This window comes from Callionymus lyra, chromosome 6 (genome assembly GCF_982586985.1).
Source record: "Callionymus lyra chromosome 6, fCalLyr1.hap1.1, whole genome shotgun sequence".
In the NCBI taxonomy this organism is placed as follows: domain Eukaryota; kingdom Metazoa; phylum Chordata; class Actinopteri; order Syngnathiformes; family Callionymidae; genus Callionymus; species Callionymus lyra.
The window spans coordinates 5,002,458-5,023,685 of NC_141823.1; the positions used below are offsets into that span (position 1 = coordinate 5,002,458).

A 21,228-nucleotide genomic window follows, 5' to 3' on the forward strand; every position below is an offset into this window, starting at 1 on the left:
TCCAGGATCACACTTCTTACCTTAACTTTAATGGAGAGCCCAGCCACCCTACAGAGAACACTTATTTAGGCTGCTTGTGCAAGTGATTTGAAGGACCTGGAGACTAGTTTGAAACCTGCCAGGTACCTGAGTCTCCTCTGGTAGCAGCGACATCTTATCGACACAAGTCGAGTCGCCAGGGTGTTCAAAAATGTTTGATTTTTTTCTAAACTACTTGGAGATGTTTTGAAGTTTCTCTCAGGTCTCGTGGCGTTTCAATTCAGTTGCACAGACTTAATTTGTCCTTGGAAGGGGAGTATGTTGTGTAGAGCTGGCTCTGCGACCTTCCCAGGACCAAGATAAGGAGACATTGTGAACAACTTCTTCGCAACAATGCTCTCATCAGGACGACGTCTCCTGGCAGGGTGATAACCAACTGGCACAGAAGTAGCACAAAACTGCACTTAACCAATGCAAACAAGTGATGTGTCGACGAGGCTTCATGATACTGCATCGGTTGTTTCATGATACAGTGTCTTCATTTTAAAAGGCCACTAGATGGCACTCTCTGCTTTGCTAATCCTTGACTCTGATCTACTAATGCAATGAAACATCATTTTCACTGAGGGTGACATCTAGTGGTCTTTAAACTGTATCGTGATACAGTATCAGCTGCTTCATGAAGCTTCATCAACTCTTCACTACTGTTAAAAGGCAAAGTTATGACATTATAGTTTTCAAAAGGTTTTGGTTGGATCCTTCAAACGTTTAGCTCCCATTTTAAAATCTAATAACCACCAGACCAGATTTCTAATTGCATTAAATACAGATCTTTTAGTTTTTGTTTTGAAAATCTTGCCAAAAGTGCACTTTCATTAACGTTGAATTTTTCTAAAGTCTAAAATCTATATTAATTTGAATCAAAACCAATTTGTAGTATTTACCTCAGTGCCATGGCAAACTTTTTTTTTTTTTTGCGGTAAGGGTGCGAAGATAGTGACTTACTTTGGTTCTGTTTCCCTTTTGCTTATATTCTGTGTTTTCTTATTTGACTCTTTTATTCTGTACCGACACCACAAACAATTACAATTTACAGAAATGTATGGTTTCTTTTTTTTAATCAAACGTGTCTGTTGCTGTCTCTAGTAGCGTCTCAGTTCTCTGGCCTCGTAACTTAAGGGTTTTCTGAAACTATATAGCTATGGCTAATGTATTTTACGACCACTATCACTCCATGGATCGGGTCACGTCAAACTCAATCACGCAATCACGGGCCAAACATAACAGATGCTTTTCCATTCCTTGAGCCTCAACTTACCTCAATTATATCTGTTTTTCCTTCACCCATCAAAATCCTCTAGTTGAAAATGGACTTATGTTGTTCACATCTTTTATAAGTTACCGTGTAAACATGAATCCACAAGTTTGTTTTTTGACGTAACTTTACTGAAACGAGCATCTTAACGTGTCGTGACGTTACTTCGGAGAAAGTGCAGTATTTATTATTAAAACAAAACATATTTCAGACAATAATAAATAATAATAATAATAATAATAGTAAATAATTCTGATGGAAAATTAAGATTCTGAAAGTTAATTTTTTTTTGCTGCAATGACTGGAAGATCCATAAAAAAACCGGCTCCCCTTAAATGATACAAATATTGAAACTTCTTCGTGAACAATCAACAAAAATCATAAACCAATATATGCTCAGGACTTTGCATCTTTAATAAGGAAATTATGATTATTCTAGAGTTTTTTAATCTTTTATTGCCAGATTACCCTTATATACGTATATAAATTACTTTCACAACATATATATTAGTGATGGTCTGATGAAGCTTCATGAAACAGTGTCATTATGTGCAGAGTCCACTAGATGGCGTCTCTGCACTATTTTCCTTTGTTTTGAAGAACTGTTCTGATGAAACATTTTACACTGATGGCGCCACCTACTGACCCCTAAACAACATGACACTGTTTCATGAAGCTTCATCAACACATAACTAGTTGGCGACGACCGCCATAAAGGGTTTGAACTCTCACATTAAAAAATTCCGTCTCCCCAGCGCCACTTTCAAACATCACTCCCCTTCCCCCCCAAAAAAAATGAATTAGAGTGTTTGCTAGAGCGAAACCTTGACCTTTACCTGAGCCGCCGTCATATTACCGAAGCCCCTGACCTGCTGCACTTTTGGTCACAGCGGCTAAATTACAGCTTTTGTTGGTGGAAAGAGAATATTTTTGTGATTTGTTAGCAATCCTTAAATGGAAGGTCAGAGCAGATAAAGAAGTGAAGTGGAAAAGCTTTAAAACACATTAATGCCTTTATTTCATGTTTTGTATCTGCCCCAGAAATTAAAAAAACAAAATGAACAAACAAAAATGGATCAATTTTCAAGAAAACTTGGAATTAAGCTACTAATGTTACCGTAAAAATGTAGCTACATGTTTACCCTGGTTTGAGTTCAACATGAACAATATTCAGGCAAAGAAGACATCATATGTTAATGAATCATGAATTAATTAATGCTTTATTTCAAACATGTTACATAAGAAAGTAAACTTAAGACAAACAAACAAAACCAATGACATTAGTCAAACAATAATTATAGTCAAAACAATAATATTAACCCAACATGTCCAAAGTGAGAAGGATGAAGCATAAGCTCGTCTATACCTAACCCTTCACTCAATTATTAACCATCAACACCCAAAGTACATCAACAAAATACAAACATAAACAAACAAACATGCAGCAAAACACAGTGGAGATATTTAAGATATAAATAGAGATAAACCACTGCTTTCTTGAAATCACCACACTTAATAACTTTCATAATTTCATAAATTTGTCATTCCATGTGTTATGGAAATTGATTTAATTCATCAGTAATCATCATTGTTTAAAATTGCAACTGAAGAGCTATTTGTAAATTACACTCAAACTATGAAATAGAAGACAGCACGTCTAAAAGCTTTGTTTGACCCACAGTACATGTTTGAACTTAAAAATATACATATTTATGTTATTGATAGGTGACTCAGGACTGCTGTTATACTATCAGAAAACTACACACACCAACAACAACAAATACTGAACGACTAACAGGGTTCATAAAATTATTTATTTGTTTGTAGTGGTCTGTGCTACATCAAAGGGTTAATTCTCTATCTTCAAGAGGCATGAAGGCCGTTGTAAAGCTGATATTTATATGACACATTCAGATGGTCTCCTACTATCCTGTGAGAAGTTTGGTGTCAATGAGTCCAAAAATGAGGGAGAGGTTGTCATTGTTCTGTCAAGATGGTCTCTGAGTGTAACAGAATGACCAGACCTGATCTTCCAGGAATGGACTTAGGCAACTTTTTTTCTACTTGGACCTCAGAGCTGATATTTGGACATGTTATTCTAGACTCCATTATGAGTTGAGCTGTGGTGGTTTGATGTTGCTATGAACTTCCCTTTGAAGCTCTATAAATCGACCATTGTTAATTTAAATGATCTGAAACTTTTAGAGGTTCTTCATGGTCCTCAGTGATCCAGCCTGGAGGAAGAAACATTGAGAAGATCAGATTCATTTGACTTCAGATGCTGCTTAGTGGACGTTCTTTCATGACTGTGTTGACCACAACGAAGATGGATCTAGAAACACTCGCTCAGTCTCCACTGTCTCCTTGTTCTTCCACTGGTGTCCAGCAGGAGAACATGGAGAAGCTCTGAGAGTTTGATTCATGAGCTCAGTTCAGATGAAGAGTCTGAGCAGCGTCACACACTCACATCTCTCTGCTTCTGATCACATGTTCAGTCTGAAGATCTTTGGAGCTCAGTCAGTGAGTTCTGCTGCTCCGTCCATACCTGAGAGTCTCCAGCCTCCAGTCTGGACTCTCCAGTCCAGCAGACAGCAGCTCCAGTCCTGGTCCTCCTGGATGATTGAAGCTCAGGTCCAGCTCTCTCAGATGGGACGGGTTAGATGTCAGAGCTGAGGCCAGAGAAGAACAACCTCCCTCTGAGATCTTACACCCTGACAGACTGTAATGAAGGAGAAACTGTTTCATTAAATCAGAAGAACTGAAGACATGATGTTCTGACCTGAGAGTCTCCAGGTGACAGTGTGGACTCTTCAGTCCAGCAGACAGCAGCTCCACTCCTGGATCCTTCAGGTCGTAGTTCTCACTGAGGTCCAGTTGAGTCAGACTAGAGGACGGAGAGCTGAGGACTGAGGACAGAAGTGAACAACTTCTCTCTGTCAGTCCACAGTCTCTCAGCCTGTGAAAGAGACGGAAACGTCAACAAGTGACTTTTTCTCTATTTTGACTTGAAAGCCTTGATTGGAGGAAACACTGAACTCTTGACGTTCATAAGATCATCACATGATTGTGTGAACATTTGAAGACTTTGATTTCAATCAGGATCAACTTGATCAACACATGAAATAATGAAGTTTTCATCAGTTCAACACTTGATGTATAAATGATGTTGTGTAACTCCACTCACACTGTTGTTGTGTAACTCCACTCACACTTGTGTTGTGTAACTCCACTCACACTGGTGTTGTGTAACTCCACTCACACTTGTGTTGTGTAACTCCACTCACACTTGTGTTGTGTAACTCCACTCACACTTGTGTTGTGTAACTCCACTCACACTTGTGTTGTGTTACTCCACTCACACGTGTGTTGTGTAACTCCACTCACACTTGTGTTGTGTAAATCCACTCACACTTGTGTTGTGTAACTCCACTCACACTTGTGTTGTGTAACTCCACTCACACTGTTGTTGTGTAACTCCACTCACACTTGTGTTGTGTAACTCCACTCACACTTGTGTTGTGTTACTCCACTCACACGTGTGTTGTGTAACTCCACTCACACTTGTGTTGTGTTACTCCACTCACACGTGTGTTGTGTAACTCCACTCACACTTGTGTTGTGTAACTCCACTCACACTTGTGTTGTGTTACTCCACTCACACGTGTGTTGTGTAACTCCACTCACACTTGTGTTGTGTAACTCCACTCACACTTGTGTTGTGTTACTCCACTCACACGTGTGTTGTCTAACTCCACTCACACTTGTGTTGTGTAAATCCACTCACACTTGTGTTGTGTAACTCCACTCACACTTGTGTTGTGTAACTCCACTCACACTGTTGTTGTGTAACTCCACTCACACTTGTGTTGTGTAACTCCACTCACACTTGTGTTGTGTAACTCCACTCACACTTGTGTTGTGTAACTCCACTCACACTGGTGTTGTGTAACTCCACTCACACTGGTGTTGTGTAACTCCACTCACACTTGTGTTGTGTAACTCCACTCACACTTGTGTTGTGTAACTCCACTCACACTGGTGTTGTGTAACTCCACTCACACTGGTGTTGTGTAACTCCACTCACACTGGCGTTGTGTAACTCCACTCACACTGGTGTTGTGTAACTCCACTCACACTGGTGTTGTGTAACTCCACTCACACTGGTGTTGTGTAACTCCACTCATACTGGTGTTGTGTAACTCCACTCACACTTGTGTTGTGTAACTCCACTCATACTGGTGTTGTGTAACTCCACTCACACTGGTGTTGTGTAACTCCACTCACACTGGTGTTGTGTAACTCCACTCACACTGGTGTTGTGTGACTCCCCTCACACTGGCGTTGTGTAACTCCACTCACGCTTGTGTTGTGTAACTCCACTCACACTGGTGTTGTGTAACTCCACTCACACTGGCGTTGTGTAACTCCACTCACACTGGTGTTGTGTAACTCCACTCACACTGGTGTTGTGTAACTCCACTCATACTGGTGTTGTGTAACTCCACTCACACTTGTGTTGTGTAACTCCACTCACACTTGTGTTGTGTAACTCCACTCACACTTGTGTTGTGTAACTCCACTCACACTTGTGTTGTGTAACTCCACTCACACTGGTGTTGTGTAACTCCACTCACACTGGTGTTGTGTAACTCCACTCATACTGGTGTTGTGTAACTCCACTCACACTTGTGTTGTGTAACTCCACTCACACTTGTGTTGTGTAACTCCACTCACACTTGTGTTGTGTAACTCCACTCACACTTGTGTTGTGTAACTCCACTCACACTGGTGTTGTGTAACTCCACTCACACTGGTGTTGTGTAACTCCACTCACACTGGTGTTGTGTAACTCCACTCATACTGGTGTTGTGTAACTCCACTCACACTGGTGTTGTGTGACTCCACTCACACTGGCGTTGTGTAACTCCACTTATGCTTGTGTTGTGTAACTCCACTCACACTGGCGTTGTGTGACTCCACTCACACTGGCGTTGTGTAACTCCACTCACACTGGCGTTACTCACACTGGCGTTGTGTAACTCCACTCACACTTGTGTTGTGTAACTCGACTCACAATGGTGTTGTGTAACTCCACTCACACTGGTGTTGTGTAACTCGACTTTGACTCGTTGTGTGACTCATATTGTTTGACTTGTGTTGTGTGAGTCCTGTTGTGTGAGTTGTGTTGTGTGACTCGTGTTGGGACTTGTGTTGTGTGATTCGTGTTGTGTGACTTGTGTTGTGTGAGTCGTGTTGTGTGACTTGTGTTGTGAGTCGTGTTGTGTGACTTGTGTTGTGTGACTTGTATTGTGTGACTCTTTTTGTGTTAGTTGTGTTATATGACTTGTGATGTGTGACTTGTGTTGTGTGACTTGTGTTGTGTGACTCTTTTTGTATTAGTTGTGTTATATGACTTGTGATGTGTGACTTGTGTTGTGTGAGTCATGTTGTGTGACTCGTGTTGTGTGACTTGTGTAGTGTGACTTGTGTTGTGTGACTTGTGTTGTGTACTTGTGTGACTTGTGTTAGTTGTGTTACTTGTGTCTTGTGAGTTGTGTTGTATGACTGGTGTTGTGTGAGTCTTGTTGTGTGACTTGTGTTGTGTGAGTCGTGTTGTGTGAATTTTGTTGCGTGACTCATATTGTATGACATTTGTTATGTAACTTGTGTTGTGTAACTTGTGTTGTGTGACTTGTGTTGTGTGACTTGTGTTTTGTGATTTGTGTTGTGTGACTCGTGTCATGTGAGTTGTGTCGTGTGACTTGTGTTGTGACTTTTGTTGTGTGACTCGTGTTGTTTAACTTGTGTTGTGTGAATAGTGTTGTGTGATTTGTGTTGTGTGAGTTGTGTTGTGTGACTCCACTCACACTTGTGTTGTGTTACTCCACTCACACGTGTGTTGTCTAACTCCACTCACACTTGTGTTGTGTAAATCCACTCACACTTGTGTTGTGTAACTCCACTCACACTTGTGTTGTGTAACTCCACTCACACTGTTGTTGTGTAACTCCACTCACACTTGTGTTGTGTAACTCCACTCACACTTGTGTTGTGTAACTCCACTCACACTTGTGTTGTGTAACTCCACTCACACTGGTGTTGTGTAACTCCACTCACACTGGTGTTGTGTAACTCCACTCACACTTGTGTTGTGTAACTCCACTCACACTTGTGTTGTGTAACTCCACTCACACTGGTGTTGTGTAACTCCACTCACACTGGTGTTGTGTAACTCCACTCACACTGGCGTTGTGTAACTCCACTCACACTGGTGTTGTGTAACTCCACTCACACTGGTGTTGTGTAACTCCACTCACACTGGTGTTGTGTAACTCCACTCATACTGGTGTTGTGTAACTCCACTCACACTTGTGTTGTGTAACTCCACTCATACTGGTGTTGTGTAACTCCACTCACACTGGTGTTGTGTAACTCCACTCACACTGGTGTTGTGTAACTCCACTCACACTGGTGTTGTGTGACTCCCCTCACACTGGCGTTGTGTAACTCCACTCACGCTTGTGTTGTGTAACTCCACTCACACTGGTGTTGTGTAACTCCACTCACACTGGCGTTGTGTAACTCCACTCACACTGGTGTTGTGTAACTCCACTCACACTGGTGTTGTGTAACTCCACTCATACTGGTGTTGTGTAACTCCACTCACACTTGTGTTGTGTAACTCCACTCACACTTGTGTTGTGTAACTCCACTCACACTTGTGTTGTGTAACTCCACTCACACTTGTGTTGTGTAACTCCACTCACACTGGTGTTGTGTAACTCCACTCACACTGGTGTTGTGTAACTCCACTCATACTGGTGTTGTGTAACTCCACTCACACTTGTGTTGTGTAACTCCACTCACACTTGTGTTGTGTAACTCCACTCACACTTGTGTTGTGTAACTCCACTCACACTTGTGTTGTGTAACTCCACTCACACTGGTGTTGTGTAACTCCACTCACACTGGTGTTGTGTAACTCCACTCACACTGGTGTTGTGTAACTCCACTCATACTGGTGTTGTGTAACTCCACTCACACTGGTGTTGTGTGACTCCACTCACACTGGCGTTGTGTAACTCCACTTATGCTTGTGTTGTGTAACTCCACTCACACTGGCGTTGTGTGACTCCACTCACACTGGCGTTGTGTAACTCCACTCACACTGGCGTTACTCACACTGGCGTTGTGTAACTCCACTCACACTTGTGTTGTGTAACTCGACTCACAATGGTGTTGTGTAACTCCACTCACACTGGTGTTGTGTAACTCGACTTTGACTCGTTGTGTGACTCATATTGTTTGACTTGTGTTGTGTGAGTCCTGTTGTGTGAGTTGTGTTGTGTGACTCGTGTTGGGACTTGTGTTGTGTGATTCGTGTTGTGTGACTTGTGTTGTGTGAGTCGTGTTGTGTGACTTGTGTTGTGAGTCGTGTTGTGTGACTTGTGTTGTGTGACTTGTATTGTGTGACTCTTTTTGTGTTAGTTGTGTTATATGACTTGTGATGTGTGACTTGTGTTGTGTGACTTGTGTTGTGTGACTCTTTTTGTATTAGTTGTGTTATATGACTTGTGATGTGTGACTTGTGTTGTGTGAGTCATGTTGTGTGACTCGTGTTGTGTGACTTGTGTAGTGTGACTTGTGTTGTGTGACTTGTGTTGTGTACTTGTGTGACTTGTGTTAGTTGTGTTACTTGTGTCTTGTGAGTTGTGTTGTATGACTGGTGTTGTGTGAGTCTTGTTGTGTGACTTGTGTTGTGTGAGTCGTGTTGTGTGAATTTTGTTGCGTGACTCATATTGTATGACATTTGTTATGTAACTTGTGTTGTGTAACTTGTGTTGTGTGACTTGTGTTGTGTGACTTGTGTTTTGTGATTTGTGTTGTGTGACTCGTGTCATGTGAGTTGTGTCGTGTGACTTGTGTTGTGACTTTTGTTGTGTGACTCGTGTTGTTTAACTTGTGTTGTGTGAATAGTGTTGTGTGATTTGTGTTGTGTGAGTTGTGTTGTGTGACTCGTATGACTAGTGTCGTGTGACTTGTGTTGTGTGACTTGTGATGTGTGACTCGTGTTGTGTTAGTTGTCTTGTGTGAATTGTGTTGTGTTAGTTGTGTTATGTGACTTGTGTCGTGTGACTTTTGTCGTGTGACTTGCGTTGTGACTTGTGATGTGTGACTCGTGTTGTGTTAGTCCTGTCATGTGACTCATGTTGTATGACTCCTGTTGTGTGACTTCTATTGTGTGACTTGTGTTGAGCGAGTTGTGTGACTTGTGTTGTGTGAGTCCTGTTGTGTGACTCGTGTTGTGTGAATTGTGTTGTGTGACTTGTGTTGTGTGACTTGTGTTGTGTGACTCTTTTTGTGTTAGTTGTGTTATATGACTTGTGATGTGTGACTTGTGTTGTGTGAGTCATGTTGTGTGACTCGTGTTGTGTGACTTGTGTAGTGTGACTTGTGTTGTGTTACTTGTGTCTTGTGAGTTGTGTTGTATGACTGGTGTTGTGTGAGTCGTGTTGTGTGACTTGTGATGTGTGACTCGTGTTGTGTTAGTTGTCTTGTGTGAATTGTGTTGTGTTGGTTGTGTTATGTGACTTGTGTCGTGTGACTTTTGTCGTGTGACTTGCGTTGTGACTTGTGATGTGTGACTCGTGTTGTGTTAGTCCTGTCATGTGAGTCGTGTTTTGTGACCGTTGTCATGTGACTCGTGCTGTGTGACTCGTGTCGTGTGACTTGTGTTGTGATACTTGTGTTGTGTGAGTCTTGTTGCGTGAGTCTTTTTGTGTGAGTCGTGTTGTGTGAGTCGTGTTTTGTGACTTGTGTGAGTCATGTTTTGTGACTTGGGTTGTGTGAGTCTTGTTGTGTGAGTCGTTTTGTGTGAGTCGTGTTGTTTTACTAGTTTTGTGTCAGTCGTGTTGTGTTAGTTGTGGTGTGTGACTTGTGTTGTGTGAATTGTGTGACTTGTGTCGAGTGAGTTGTGTGACTTGTGTTCAGTGACTCGTGTGAGTTGGGTAATGTGACTTGTGTTGTGTGACTCATGTTGTGTGACTTGTGTTGTGTGACTCCTTTTGTGTTAGTTGTGTTATGTGACTTGTGTAGTGTGACTTGTGTTGTGTGACATGTCGTGTGACTTTTGTCCTGTGACTTGTGTTGTGTGACTCTTGTTTAGTTAGTTGTGTGACTTGTGTTGTCGTAGTTGTGTTATATGACTTGTGTTGTGTGGGTCATGTTGTGTGACTCGTGTTGTATGAGTCATGTTGTGTGACTTGTGTGAGTTGTTTTGTGTGACTTGTGTTAGTTGTGTTGTGTTTCGCGTTGTGTGGATTGTGTGACTTGTTTCGAGTGACTTGTGTGACTTGTGTTCAGTGACTCGTGTGAGTTGGGTAATGTGACTCGTGTTGTGTGAGTCATGTTGTATGACTTGTGTGACTTGTTTTGTGTGACTTGTGTTAGTTGTGTTGTGTGACTTGTGTTGGGACTTGTGTCGTGTGAGTTGTGTCGTGTGACTTGTGTTGTGTGACTTGTGTTGTTTGACTCGTGTTGTGCAACTTGAGTTGTGTGACTTGTGTTCTGTGACTCTTGTTGTATTAGTTGTGTTATGTGACTTGTGTCGTGTGACTCGTGTTGTGTGACTTGTGTTGTGTGACTTGTGTTGTGTGACTTGTGTTGTGTAACTTGTGTCGTGTGACTTGTGTCGTGTGACTCTTGTTTAGATACTTGTGTTGTGTGACTTGTGTTGTGTTAGTTGTGTTATGTGAGTTGTTTTGTGTGACTCATGTTGTGTGACTCGTGTTGTGTTAGTCATGTTGTATGACTTGTGTGAGTTGTTTTGTGTGACTTGTGTTAGTTGTGTTGTGTGACTCGTGTTGTGTTAGTCATGTTGTATGACTTGTGTGAGTTGTTTTGTGTGACTTGTATTAGTTGTGTTATGTGACTTGTGTTGTGTGACTTGTGTTGTGTTGTTTCTCAAGTCGTTTGTTCTAATTGTTGATGGTTTTCTTCAACATTCAATGATTTGAACGTCTTTTACTGTCCAGTCATGATAGAAATACTAGTGTTTAGTCTCCAGACTGTGTTGATAAATATGTCAAGATGACTTGAAATATTCTTCACCTTCCTGTTGTGTTCATGAAATATCATCACTTCTAGAACCAAGTTCATGAGTCGAGGAAAAGTCATTCAAATCCTCTCAGAGTGAAAAAGGTTTCATGAAGAAACATGAATCCATTCACTGTTTACATCCATGTGTGTGTTTGTGTTTGTTTGAAATTATGTTCTGACCTGAGAGTCTCCAGGTGACAGTGTGGACTCTTCAGTCCAGCAGACAGCAGCTCCACTCCTGGATCCTTCATGTGGTAGTTGAGACTCAGGTCCAGTTGAGTCAGACTAGAGGACGGAGAGCTGAGGACTGAGGACAGAAGTGAACAAGTTCTCTCTGACAGGAAACAGTCGATCAGCCTGTGAAAGAGACGAGTGTCGTCAACAAGAGGATTGATTTGTGTTTATATGAGAAACAAACACAAGATAACATAAGGAAAAATAAAAAGAGTCACAAAACAAACAACAATGACAAATAAAAATAAGTGTGACTTGTGTTGTGTGACTCATGTTGTGTGACTTTTGTTCTGTGACGCTTGTTGTATTAGTTGTGTTGTGTGACTTGTGTTGTGTTAGTTGTGTTATGTGACTTGTGTTGTGTGACTCTTGTTTAGTTACTTGTGTTGTGTGACTTGTGTTGTGTTAGTTGTGTTGTGTGACTTGTGATGTGTGATTTGTGTTGAGTGACTGGTGTTGTGACTTGTGTTGTTTGACTCTTGTTGTGTTAGTTGTGTTGTGTTAGTTGTGTTATGTGACTTGTGTTGTATGAGTCATGTTGTGTGACTCGTGTTGTGTGACTTGTGTTGTGTGACTTGTGTTGTGTAACTTGTGTTGTGTGACTTATGTTGTGTGACTCTTGTTTATTTAGTTGTGTTGTGTGACTTGTGTTGTGTTAGTTGTGTTATGTGACTTGTGTTGTGTGAGTCATGTTGTGTGACTCGTGTTGTGTGAGTCATGTTGTGTGACTTGTGTGAGTTGTTTTGTGCGACTTGTGTTAGTTCTGTTGTGTGACTTGTGTTGTAACTTGTGTCGTGTGAATTGTGTCGTGTGACTTGTGGTGTGTGACTCATGTTGTGTGACGTGTGTTCTGTGATGCTTGTTGTATTAGTTGTGTTGTGTGACTTGTGTTGTGTTAGTTGTGTTATGTGACTTGTTTTGTGTGACTTTGGTTGTGTGAGTCATGTTGTGCGAGTTGTGTTGTGTGACTTGTGTTGTGTGAATTGTGTGACTTGTGTCATGTTATTTGTGTTGTGTGACTCGTGTTGTGCAACTTAAGTTGTCTGACTTGTGTTGTGTGATTTGTGTTGTGTGACTTGTGTTTTGACCTGTGTTGTTTGACTCTTGTTGTGTTAGTTGTGTTGTGTTAGTTATGTGATGTGACGTGTGTTGTGTGACGTGTGTTGTGTGACTTGTGTTGTGTGACTTGTGTTGTGTGACTTGTGTTGTGTAACTTGTGTTGTGTGACTTGTGTCGTGTGACTCTTGTTTAGTTACTTGTGTTGTGTGACTTGTGTTGTGTTATGTGACTTGTGTTGTGTGAGTCATGTTGTGTGACTCGTGTTGTGTGAGTCATGTTGTATGACTTGTGTGAGTTGTTTTGTGTGACTTGTGTTAGTTGTGTTGTGTGACTTGTGTTGTGACTTGTGTCGTGTGACTTGTGTTGTGTGACTTGTGTTGTTTGACTCGTGTTGTGCAACTTAAGTTGTGTGACTTGTGTTCTGTGACTCTTGTTGTATTAGTTATGTTATGTGACTTGTGTTGTGTGAGTCGTGTTGTGTGACTTGTGTTGTGTTGTTTCTCAAGTGGTTGTAAAGATCAACCTGCGTCTCATGGAAGCTTCAAGAACCAGAGAAGAGAGTTTGTTCTAATTGTTGATGGTTTTCTTCAACATTCAATGATTTGAACGTCTTTTACTGTCCAGTCATGATAGAAATACTAGTGTTTAGTCTCCAGACTGTGTTGATAAATATGTCAAGATGACTTGAAATATTCTTCACCTTCCTGTTGTGTTCATGAAATATCATCACTTCTAGAACCAAGTTCATGAGTCGAGGAAAAGTCATTCAAATCCCTCTCAGAGTGAAAAAGGTTTCATGAAGAAACATGAATCCATTCACTGTTTACATCCATGTGTGTGTTTGTGTTTGTTTGAAATGATGTTCTGACCTGAGAGTCTCCAGGTGACAGTGTGGACTCTTCAGTCCAGCAGACAGCAGCTCCACTCCTGAATCCTGCAGGTCGTTCTCACTCAGGTCCAGTTGAGTCAGACTAGAGGACGGAGAGCTGAGGACTGAGGACAGAAGTGAACAACTTCTCACTGACAGTCCACAGTGTCTCAGCCTGTGAAAGAGACGACTGTCGTCAACAAGAGGATTGATTTGTGTTTATATGAGAAACAAACACAAGATAACATAAGGAAAAATAAAAAGAGTCACAAAACAAACAACAATGACAAATGAAAATAAAGGTTGTTACATGTATATTGATCATAATAACACATCATTGATTCTTTTTCTATTCACTTACTTATCTCAGTGTTTTTGTGTGTTTTCTCTCAATTGTTGTGTCTAATTCTTTTCCAGAGTAAAAATATCTTCAATTTAATCAAGACACTGATTCAATCGTGAAGATTCACTTCAGTCAATTTATTCTATTTGTTTTCTAAACATTCAATTCAATATGAACAGGTTTACAAAGTTATTATTCATAACAGTGTCAGGTGTGAGTGTGAAGGTGTTGCAGGTAATACAAGCTCAAACAATGTGTGTGTGTTTGTCACTCACACTCCTGCACTCTCTCAACATTGTTGTCTTCATTTGAATGTTTACAGTTAGAAAATTCAAGGTGAATTCTCTCCATCTTTGGATCCAGTGGATCTATGTTGTGACACAGATGGAGTGTCAATCATCCTCCGTCACATTCACCTTCATTTCTTCTCCCATGTTTGCTTCACATGAACTGAATTAGATTCAACTTTTGAAACATTTGTCAAGTTTGGAGACTATTTTTGAAGTTGTTTCTGGACATCAATCAATATATGGATCAGTTTGTTGTTTGTTGTGTGACTTGTGTTGTGTGACTCTTGTTTAGTTAGTTGTGTTGTGTGACTCTTGTTTAGTTAGTTGTGTAGTGTGACTTGTGTTGTGTTAGTTCTGTTATGTGACTTGTGTTGTGTGGGTCATGTTGTGTGACTCGTGTTGTGTGAGTCATATTGTGTGACTTGTGTGAGTTGTTTTGTGTGACTTGTGTTATGTGACTTGTGTTGTGTGGGTCATGTTGTGTGACTTGTGTTGTGTGAGTCATTTTGTGTGACTCGTGTTGTGTGACTTGTGTTGTGTGACTTGTGTCGTGTGAGTTGTGTTGTTTGACTTGTGTTGTGTGACTTGTGTTGTGTAACTTGTGTCATGTGACATGTGTCGTGTGACTCTTGTTTAGTTACTTGTGTTGTGTGACTTGTGTTGTGTTAGTTGTGTTATGTGACTTGTGTTGTGTGAGTCATGTTGTGTGACTCGTGTTGTGTGAGTCATGTTGTATGACTTGTGTGAGTTGTTTTGTGTGACTTGTGTTGTGTGACTTGTGTTGTGTTAGTTGTGTTATGTGACTTGTGTTGTGTTAGTTCTGTTACGTGACTTGTGTTGTGTGAGTCATGTTGTGTGACTCGTGTTGTGTGAGTCATGTTGTGTGAGTTGTGTGAGTTGTGTCGTGTGACTTGTATTGTGTGACTTGTGTTGTTTGACTCGTGTTGTGCAACTTAAGTTGTGTGACTTGTGTTCTGTGACTCTTGTTGTATTAGTTGTGTTGTGTGACTTGTGTTGTGTTAATTGTGTTATGTGACTTGTGTTGTGTGACTTGGGTTGTGTGAGTCATGTTGTGTGAGTCATGTTGTGTGATTTGTGGTGTGTGACTTCTGTTGTGTGAATTGTGTGACTTGTGTCGTGTGATTTGTGTTGTGTGACTCGTGTTGTGCAACTTAAGTTGTCCGACTTGTGTTGTGTGACTTGTGTTGTGTGATTTGTGTTGTGTGACTCGTGTCATGTGACTTGTGTTGTGTGACTTGTGTTGAGACTTGTGTTGTGTGATTTGTGTTGTGTGACTTGTGTTGTGTGACTTGTGTTGAGACTTGTGTTGTGTGACTTGTGTTCCGACTTGTGTTGTTTGACTCTGGTTGTGTGATTTGTGTTGTGTGACTTGTGTTGTGACTTGTGTTGTTTGACTCTTTTTGTGTTAGTTGTGTTGTGTTAGTTGTGTGATGTGACTTGTGTTGTGACTTGTGTTCTTTGACTCTTGTTGTGTTAGTTGTGTTGTGTTAGTTGTGTGATGTGACTTGTGTTGTGTGAGTCATTTTGTGTGACTCGTGTTGTGTGACTTGTGTTGTGTGACTTGTGTTGTGTAACTTGTGTCGTGTGACTTGTGTTGTTTGACTTGTGTTGTGTGACTTGTGTTGTGTAACTTGTGTCGTGTGACATGTGTCGTGTGACTCTTGTTTAGTTACTTGTGTTGTGTGATTTGTGTTGTGTTAGTTGTGTTATGTGACTTGTGTTGTGTGAGTCATGTTTTGTGACTCGTGTTGTGTGAGTCATGTTGTATGACTTGTGTGAGTTGTTTTGTGTGACTTGTGTTGTGTGACTTGTGTTGTTTGACTCGTGTTGTGCAACTTAAGTTGTGTGACTTGTGTTCTGTGACTCTTGTTGTATTAGTTGTGTTACGTGACTTGTGTTGTGTGACTTGTGTTGTGTGAGTCGTTTTGTGTGACTTGTGTTGTGTTGTTTCTCAAGTCGTTGTAAAGATCAACCTGCGTCTCATGGAAGCTTCAAGAACCAGAGAAGAGAGTTTGTTCTAATTGTTGATGGTTTTCTTCAACATTCAATGATTTGAACGTCTTTTACTGTCCAGTCATGATAGAAATACTAGTGTTTAGTCTCCAGACGGTGTTGATAAATATGTCAAGATGACTTGAAATATTCTTCACCTTCCTGTTGTGTTCATGAAATATCATCACTTCTAGAACCAAGTTCATGAGTCGAGGAAAAGTCATTCAAATCCTCTCAGAGTGAAAAAGGTTTCATGAAGAAACATGAATCCATTCACTGTTTACATCCATGTGTGTGTTTGTGTTTGTTTGAAATGATGTTCTGACCTGAGAGTCTCCAGGTGACAGTGTGGACTCTTCAGTCCAGCAGACAGCAGCTCCACTCCTGGATCATAAAGGTTCCAGTTGTCACTCAGGTCCAGTTGAGTCAGACTAGAGGACGGAGAGCTGAGGACTGAGGACAGAAGTGAACAACTTCTCTCTGTCAGTCCACAGTCGATCAGCCTGTGAAAGAGACGAGTGTCGTCAACAAGAGGATTGATTTGTGTTTATATGAGAAACAAACACAAGATAACATAAGGAAAAATAAAAAGAGTCACAAAACAAACAACAATGACAAATAAAAATAAAGGTTGTTACATGTATATTGATCATAATAACACGTCATTGATTATTTTTCTATACACTTACTTATCTCAGTGTTTTTGTGTGTTTTCTCTCAATTGTTGTGTCTAATTCTTTTCCAGAGTAAAAATATCTTCAATTTAATCAAGACACTGATTCAATCGTGAAGATTCACTTCAGTCAATTTATTCTATTTGTTTTTTAAACATTCAATTCAATATGAACAGGTTTACAAAGTTATTATTCATAACAGTGTCAGGTGTGAGTGTGAAGGTGTTGCAGGTAATACAAGCTCAAACAATGTGTGTGTGTTTGTCACTCACACTCCTGCACTCTCTCAACATTGTTGTCTTCATTTGAATGTTAAAAGTTAGAAAATTCAAGGTGAATTCTCTCCATCTTTGGATCCAGTGGATCTATGTTGTGAACATCACTCTACGGAGAGCTTTATTGAAAGTGTCCAGTGACATCATGATGTCGGCTGACTCTGGTAAATTCACTGTTCTGGTTCTCTTGGATCTGTCGTCAGCCTTTGACACAGTTGATCACCAGATCCTGCTGAGAAGACTAAGGGATGAAGTGGGACTGTCTGGGTCTGTGTTAGAATGGTTCTCATCTTACCTTTCTGGGCGCAGTTTTAGTGTATCTGCCAATCAAATGAGGTCTGAATCGGCAGATCTGTTGTGTGGAGTCCCTCAAGGTTCTGTTCTGGGTCCTTTATTGTTTTTGCTGTACTTGATTCCCCTTGGTAAAATCATTCAGAGATTTCCAGATGTTTCTTATCACATTTTTGCTGATGACATCCAGCTCTACTGCTCTTTTGACCCAACTGAGCCCCAGAGACTGAACAGCTTAGTCAATTGTTTGCTAGAAATCAAACAATGGCTGAGTGAAAACACTTTACAGCTTAATGTGGACAAAACTGAAACTCTGGTGATTGCTCCTGATGATACGATTCCAGGGTTGAGTCAGTACTTGGGTGACTTAGGTCAGTCTGTCAAACTGAGCCTGAGAAACCTGGGTGTTGTATTTGATAAAGACATGTCTCTTGTTCAACACTGTAGAAAACTGACCAGAAACTGTTTCCTTCAACTGAGAAAAATCTCTAAACTTAGGAAAATGCTGTCACAACATGATCTGGAGCTTGTAATCCATGCGTTTGTTTCTTCTCGTCTGGACTATTGTAACAGTTTGTTTTCATGTCTTAACAAGAAGGAGCTGTCTCGTCTGCAGTTGATTCAGAACTCTGCCGCCAGAATTCTGACCCGCTCTAGTAGAAGAACTCACATTTCTCCGGTCCTTAAAACTCTTCACTGGCTTCCAGTTTCTTTCAGGATCAACTTTAAAATTCTGGTTCTTACTTTCAGAGCTATTCATGGTCAGGCTCCTCCTTACATCACTGATCTGATCCAGCCTTACACCCCAGCTCGGTCTCTGAGGTCTGTGGATCAGAATCTACTTATGGTTCCACGCACACGGCTCAGGACCAGAGGAGAGAAATCTTTTCAGGCTGTTGCTCCTAAGCTTTGGAACAATCTTCCTCTCTCTTTGCGCTTGATGGAGTCTACTGACTCCTTTAAGAAACATCTTAAGACGTTTCTATTTGTGCAGGCTTTTCCTTGAATTTCTCGAACTCCTGTGTTGTTCTCGGTGTTGTCTTGATCTTTGAAGTATGTACTGTTTTGAGTATTGTTTTGATTGTTAAAGCGCTTTGTGACCCTGGTCTCGAAAAGCGCTATATAAATATATATTACTTACTTACTTACTTACTTACTTACTCAATCATCCTCCGTCACATTCACCTTCATTTCTTCTCCCATGTTTGCTTCACATGAACTGAATTAGTTTCAACTTTTGAAACGTTTGTCAAGTTTGGAGACTATTTTTGAAGTTGTTTCTGGATATCAATCAATATATGGATCAGTTTGTTTCCATCTGGTGACACTTTTTATTCATGATTCATAAACATGTTTCAATTGAAGATGTTTTGACATTTTCTTATTTTCTAATGATATTTTTTCACATTCATCAAAGTCTTCAAAGTTTTCCTCCAACATTGTTCAAACATGTGTCGTTCCTTTAAATCTCCAGGTTTCAAATGTTTTCTCTGTAGTTCCAGGTTTGACTATGGAGGCCTAGGAGGGTCAAACCAGGATTTACTGTCACCTTTCGTTGATATTTGAAACAATCTTCCATGTTTGAAGACAATACTTTTGGCAGAGATGGAGACTCGAGTCAACGACTTGGACTTGAGTCCAACTCTGGTCGCACCTATCAGACTCGTGACTCGTGATTTGTGACTCGAGTACACTGGGACTTGTGAATAGTGACTCACTACTCCACCTGGTTAAGTGATTTGTGACTCAAGAGTCGACCCAGACGAGTCATTTGTGACTCGAGCGTCGACTCAGTTATTTTAGTGAGTCTAAAGTCAAATCATCTTCTGTTCACTGATCCATGCTGTGAGTTTTTATTGAGTGAATCTCCTATAGATGGTTCATCTAGTGACTCGAACATGGCTTCAGACTTGATTGACAGGACTATGTTGATGGTTCAATGTTTTATAATAATCAGTGAAAATCTAATGGTTTTCATACAAGTCATGAGTTCATTGAATCATCTGGTGTTTTTCATTTTAGCTTCAGACTAACTGTTGTCATAACTTGTTTCTACTTTGAATATTCTTTGTATTATTGTGAAGTTTGCAGTGGATTTAAGTTCATGTGTTCATGTTATTTATGTTCTTGTAAAACGTTTTTAGTTTTATTTTGAAAGTCCACTTCCTCTCTGTTTATCTCACAAGAGTTCAAAAGTCTAAGAAGAAGCTCAAGAGACATTCATTTGCATAAACTCAAGGACTTGAAGAAACATTAAACAAGACTTTTGCTCATCGCAAGTGTTTGCTCATGAAATTCAAATGAAAAGTTGATGTTGTTTCAAAAAGTGACTTTAGAAAATGATGGATTAACAAAACAACGTGAAAGAAAAACGATGAAGAGAGAAAGGAAGTTGGAGTTTCTCAGCGTGAATGAAATGAAGAAGGAAATCAAACATTCATGGTTCATATCAGAGATGTATCAATGATCCACTTACAGAACTTCATTTGAAGCTTGAACCACCGGCAGAAGCCTCTCAAGAACCTCCTCTGAGGTAGAGTATTTCTTCAGGTCAAACACTTTCAGATGTTCCTCTGAGGACAGTAAGATGAAGGCCAGGCTGGACCATTGAGCAGGAGACAGTTGATCTGTGAGGAGACGTCCTGATCTCAGCTGCTGTTGGACCTCCTCCACCAGAGAAGTGTCCTTCACTTCATTCAGACAGTGGAACAGGTTGATGATTCTCTCTGGAGACACTTTCTCACTGATCTTCTTCTTGATGAGCTCTGCTGTGTTGTGATTGGTCCAGGAGCTACTCCCTGTCTGTGTCAACAAACCTGTCAGGAGACTCTGGCTGGTCTGCAGAGAAAGACCCAGAAGAAAGCGCAAGAACAAGTCCAGATGTCCATTTGGACTTTCTACAGCTTCATTGATTTCTTTCTGGTAGAACTTTTCTATGTCAACGATTCTTGACTGCAGGTTGACTTTGGAGTTGAAGAACATCTGGTGAACATGAAGAGCAGCCAGAAACTCCTGAAGACTCAGGTGGATGAAGCAGAACATCTGGTCCTGGTACAGTCCTCTCTCCTCTCTGAAGATCTGAGTGAACACTCCTGAGTAAAGTGAAGCAGCTTTGATGTTGATGTCACTCTCTGTCAGGTCTGATTCATAGAAGATCAAGTTTCCTTTCTTCAGATGCTCAAAAGCCAGTTTTCCCAGAGACTCCATCATATTCTTGCTCTCAGGATCCCAAACTGTGTCTGTCCAAGCTGCTCCATGGTACTTCAGCTTCTTGACTTTGGACAGAACCACCAGGAAGTAGATGTACATCTCAGTCAGGGTGTTGGGCAGCTGTCCTGTCTCTCCTCTCTCCAACATGTCCTCCAGAACTGTGGCAGTGATCCAGCAGAAGACCGGGATGTGACACATGATGTGGAGGCTTCGTGAGGTCTTGATGTGAGAGATGATGGTGCTGGTCTGCTCCTCATCACTGGACCGCTTCCTGAAGTACTCCTCCTTCTGGAGGTCAGTGAACCCTCTGACCTCTGTCACCATGTCCACACACTCAGGAGGGATCTGATTGGCTGCTGCAGGTCGTGTGGTGATCCAGAGACGAGCTGAGGGAAGAAGATCCCCTCTGATGAGGTTTGTCAGCAGGACGTCTACTGAGGTTGACTCTGTAGCTTCTATCAAGACCCGATTGTTGAGGAAGTCCAGAGGGAGTCGACACTCGTCCAGACCGTCAAAGATGAACAGAACCTGGAGTCCTTCAAAACTGCTGAGATCTTTGGTTTCAGGAAAGAAAAGATG

The 21,228-nt window shown here is 41.0% G+C and overlaps 1 protein-coding gene across 1 annotated transcript in view; it reads right to left on the reverse strand.

Annotated features, from left to right (window-relative positions):
- Window positions 1-2,302: 2,302 nt before the first annotated feature.
- The window catches only part of LOC148076245 (uncharacterized), a 99,206-nt gene continuing 80,280 nt past the window's right edge, over window positions 2,303-21,228 (reverse strand). The window contains exons 19-24 of the mRNA XM_087793144.1: window positions 16,526-16,702; window positions 13,555-13,728; window positions 11,573-11,749; window positions 4,074-4,250; window positions 3,840-4,013; window positions 2,303-3,528 (exon numbers count right to left, since the gene is read on the reverse strand). Coding sequence (XP_087649270.1) covers window positions 3,516-3,528; window positions 3,840-4,013; window positions 4,074-4,250; window positions 11,573-11,749; window positions 13,555-13,728; window positions 16,526-16,702 — 892 coding nt within the window. The 3' untranslated portion in view covers window positions 2,303-3,515. The remainder of the gene's footprint in view (window positions 3,529-3,839; window positions 4,014-4,073; window positions 4,251-11,572; window positions 11,750-13,554; window positions 13,729-16,525; window positions 16,703-21,228) is intronic.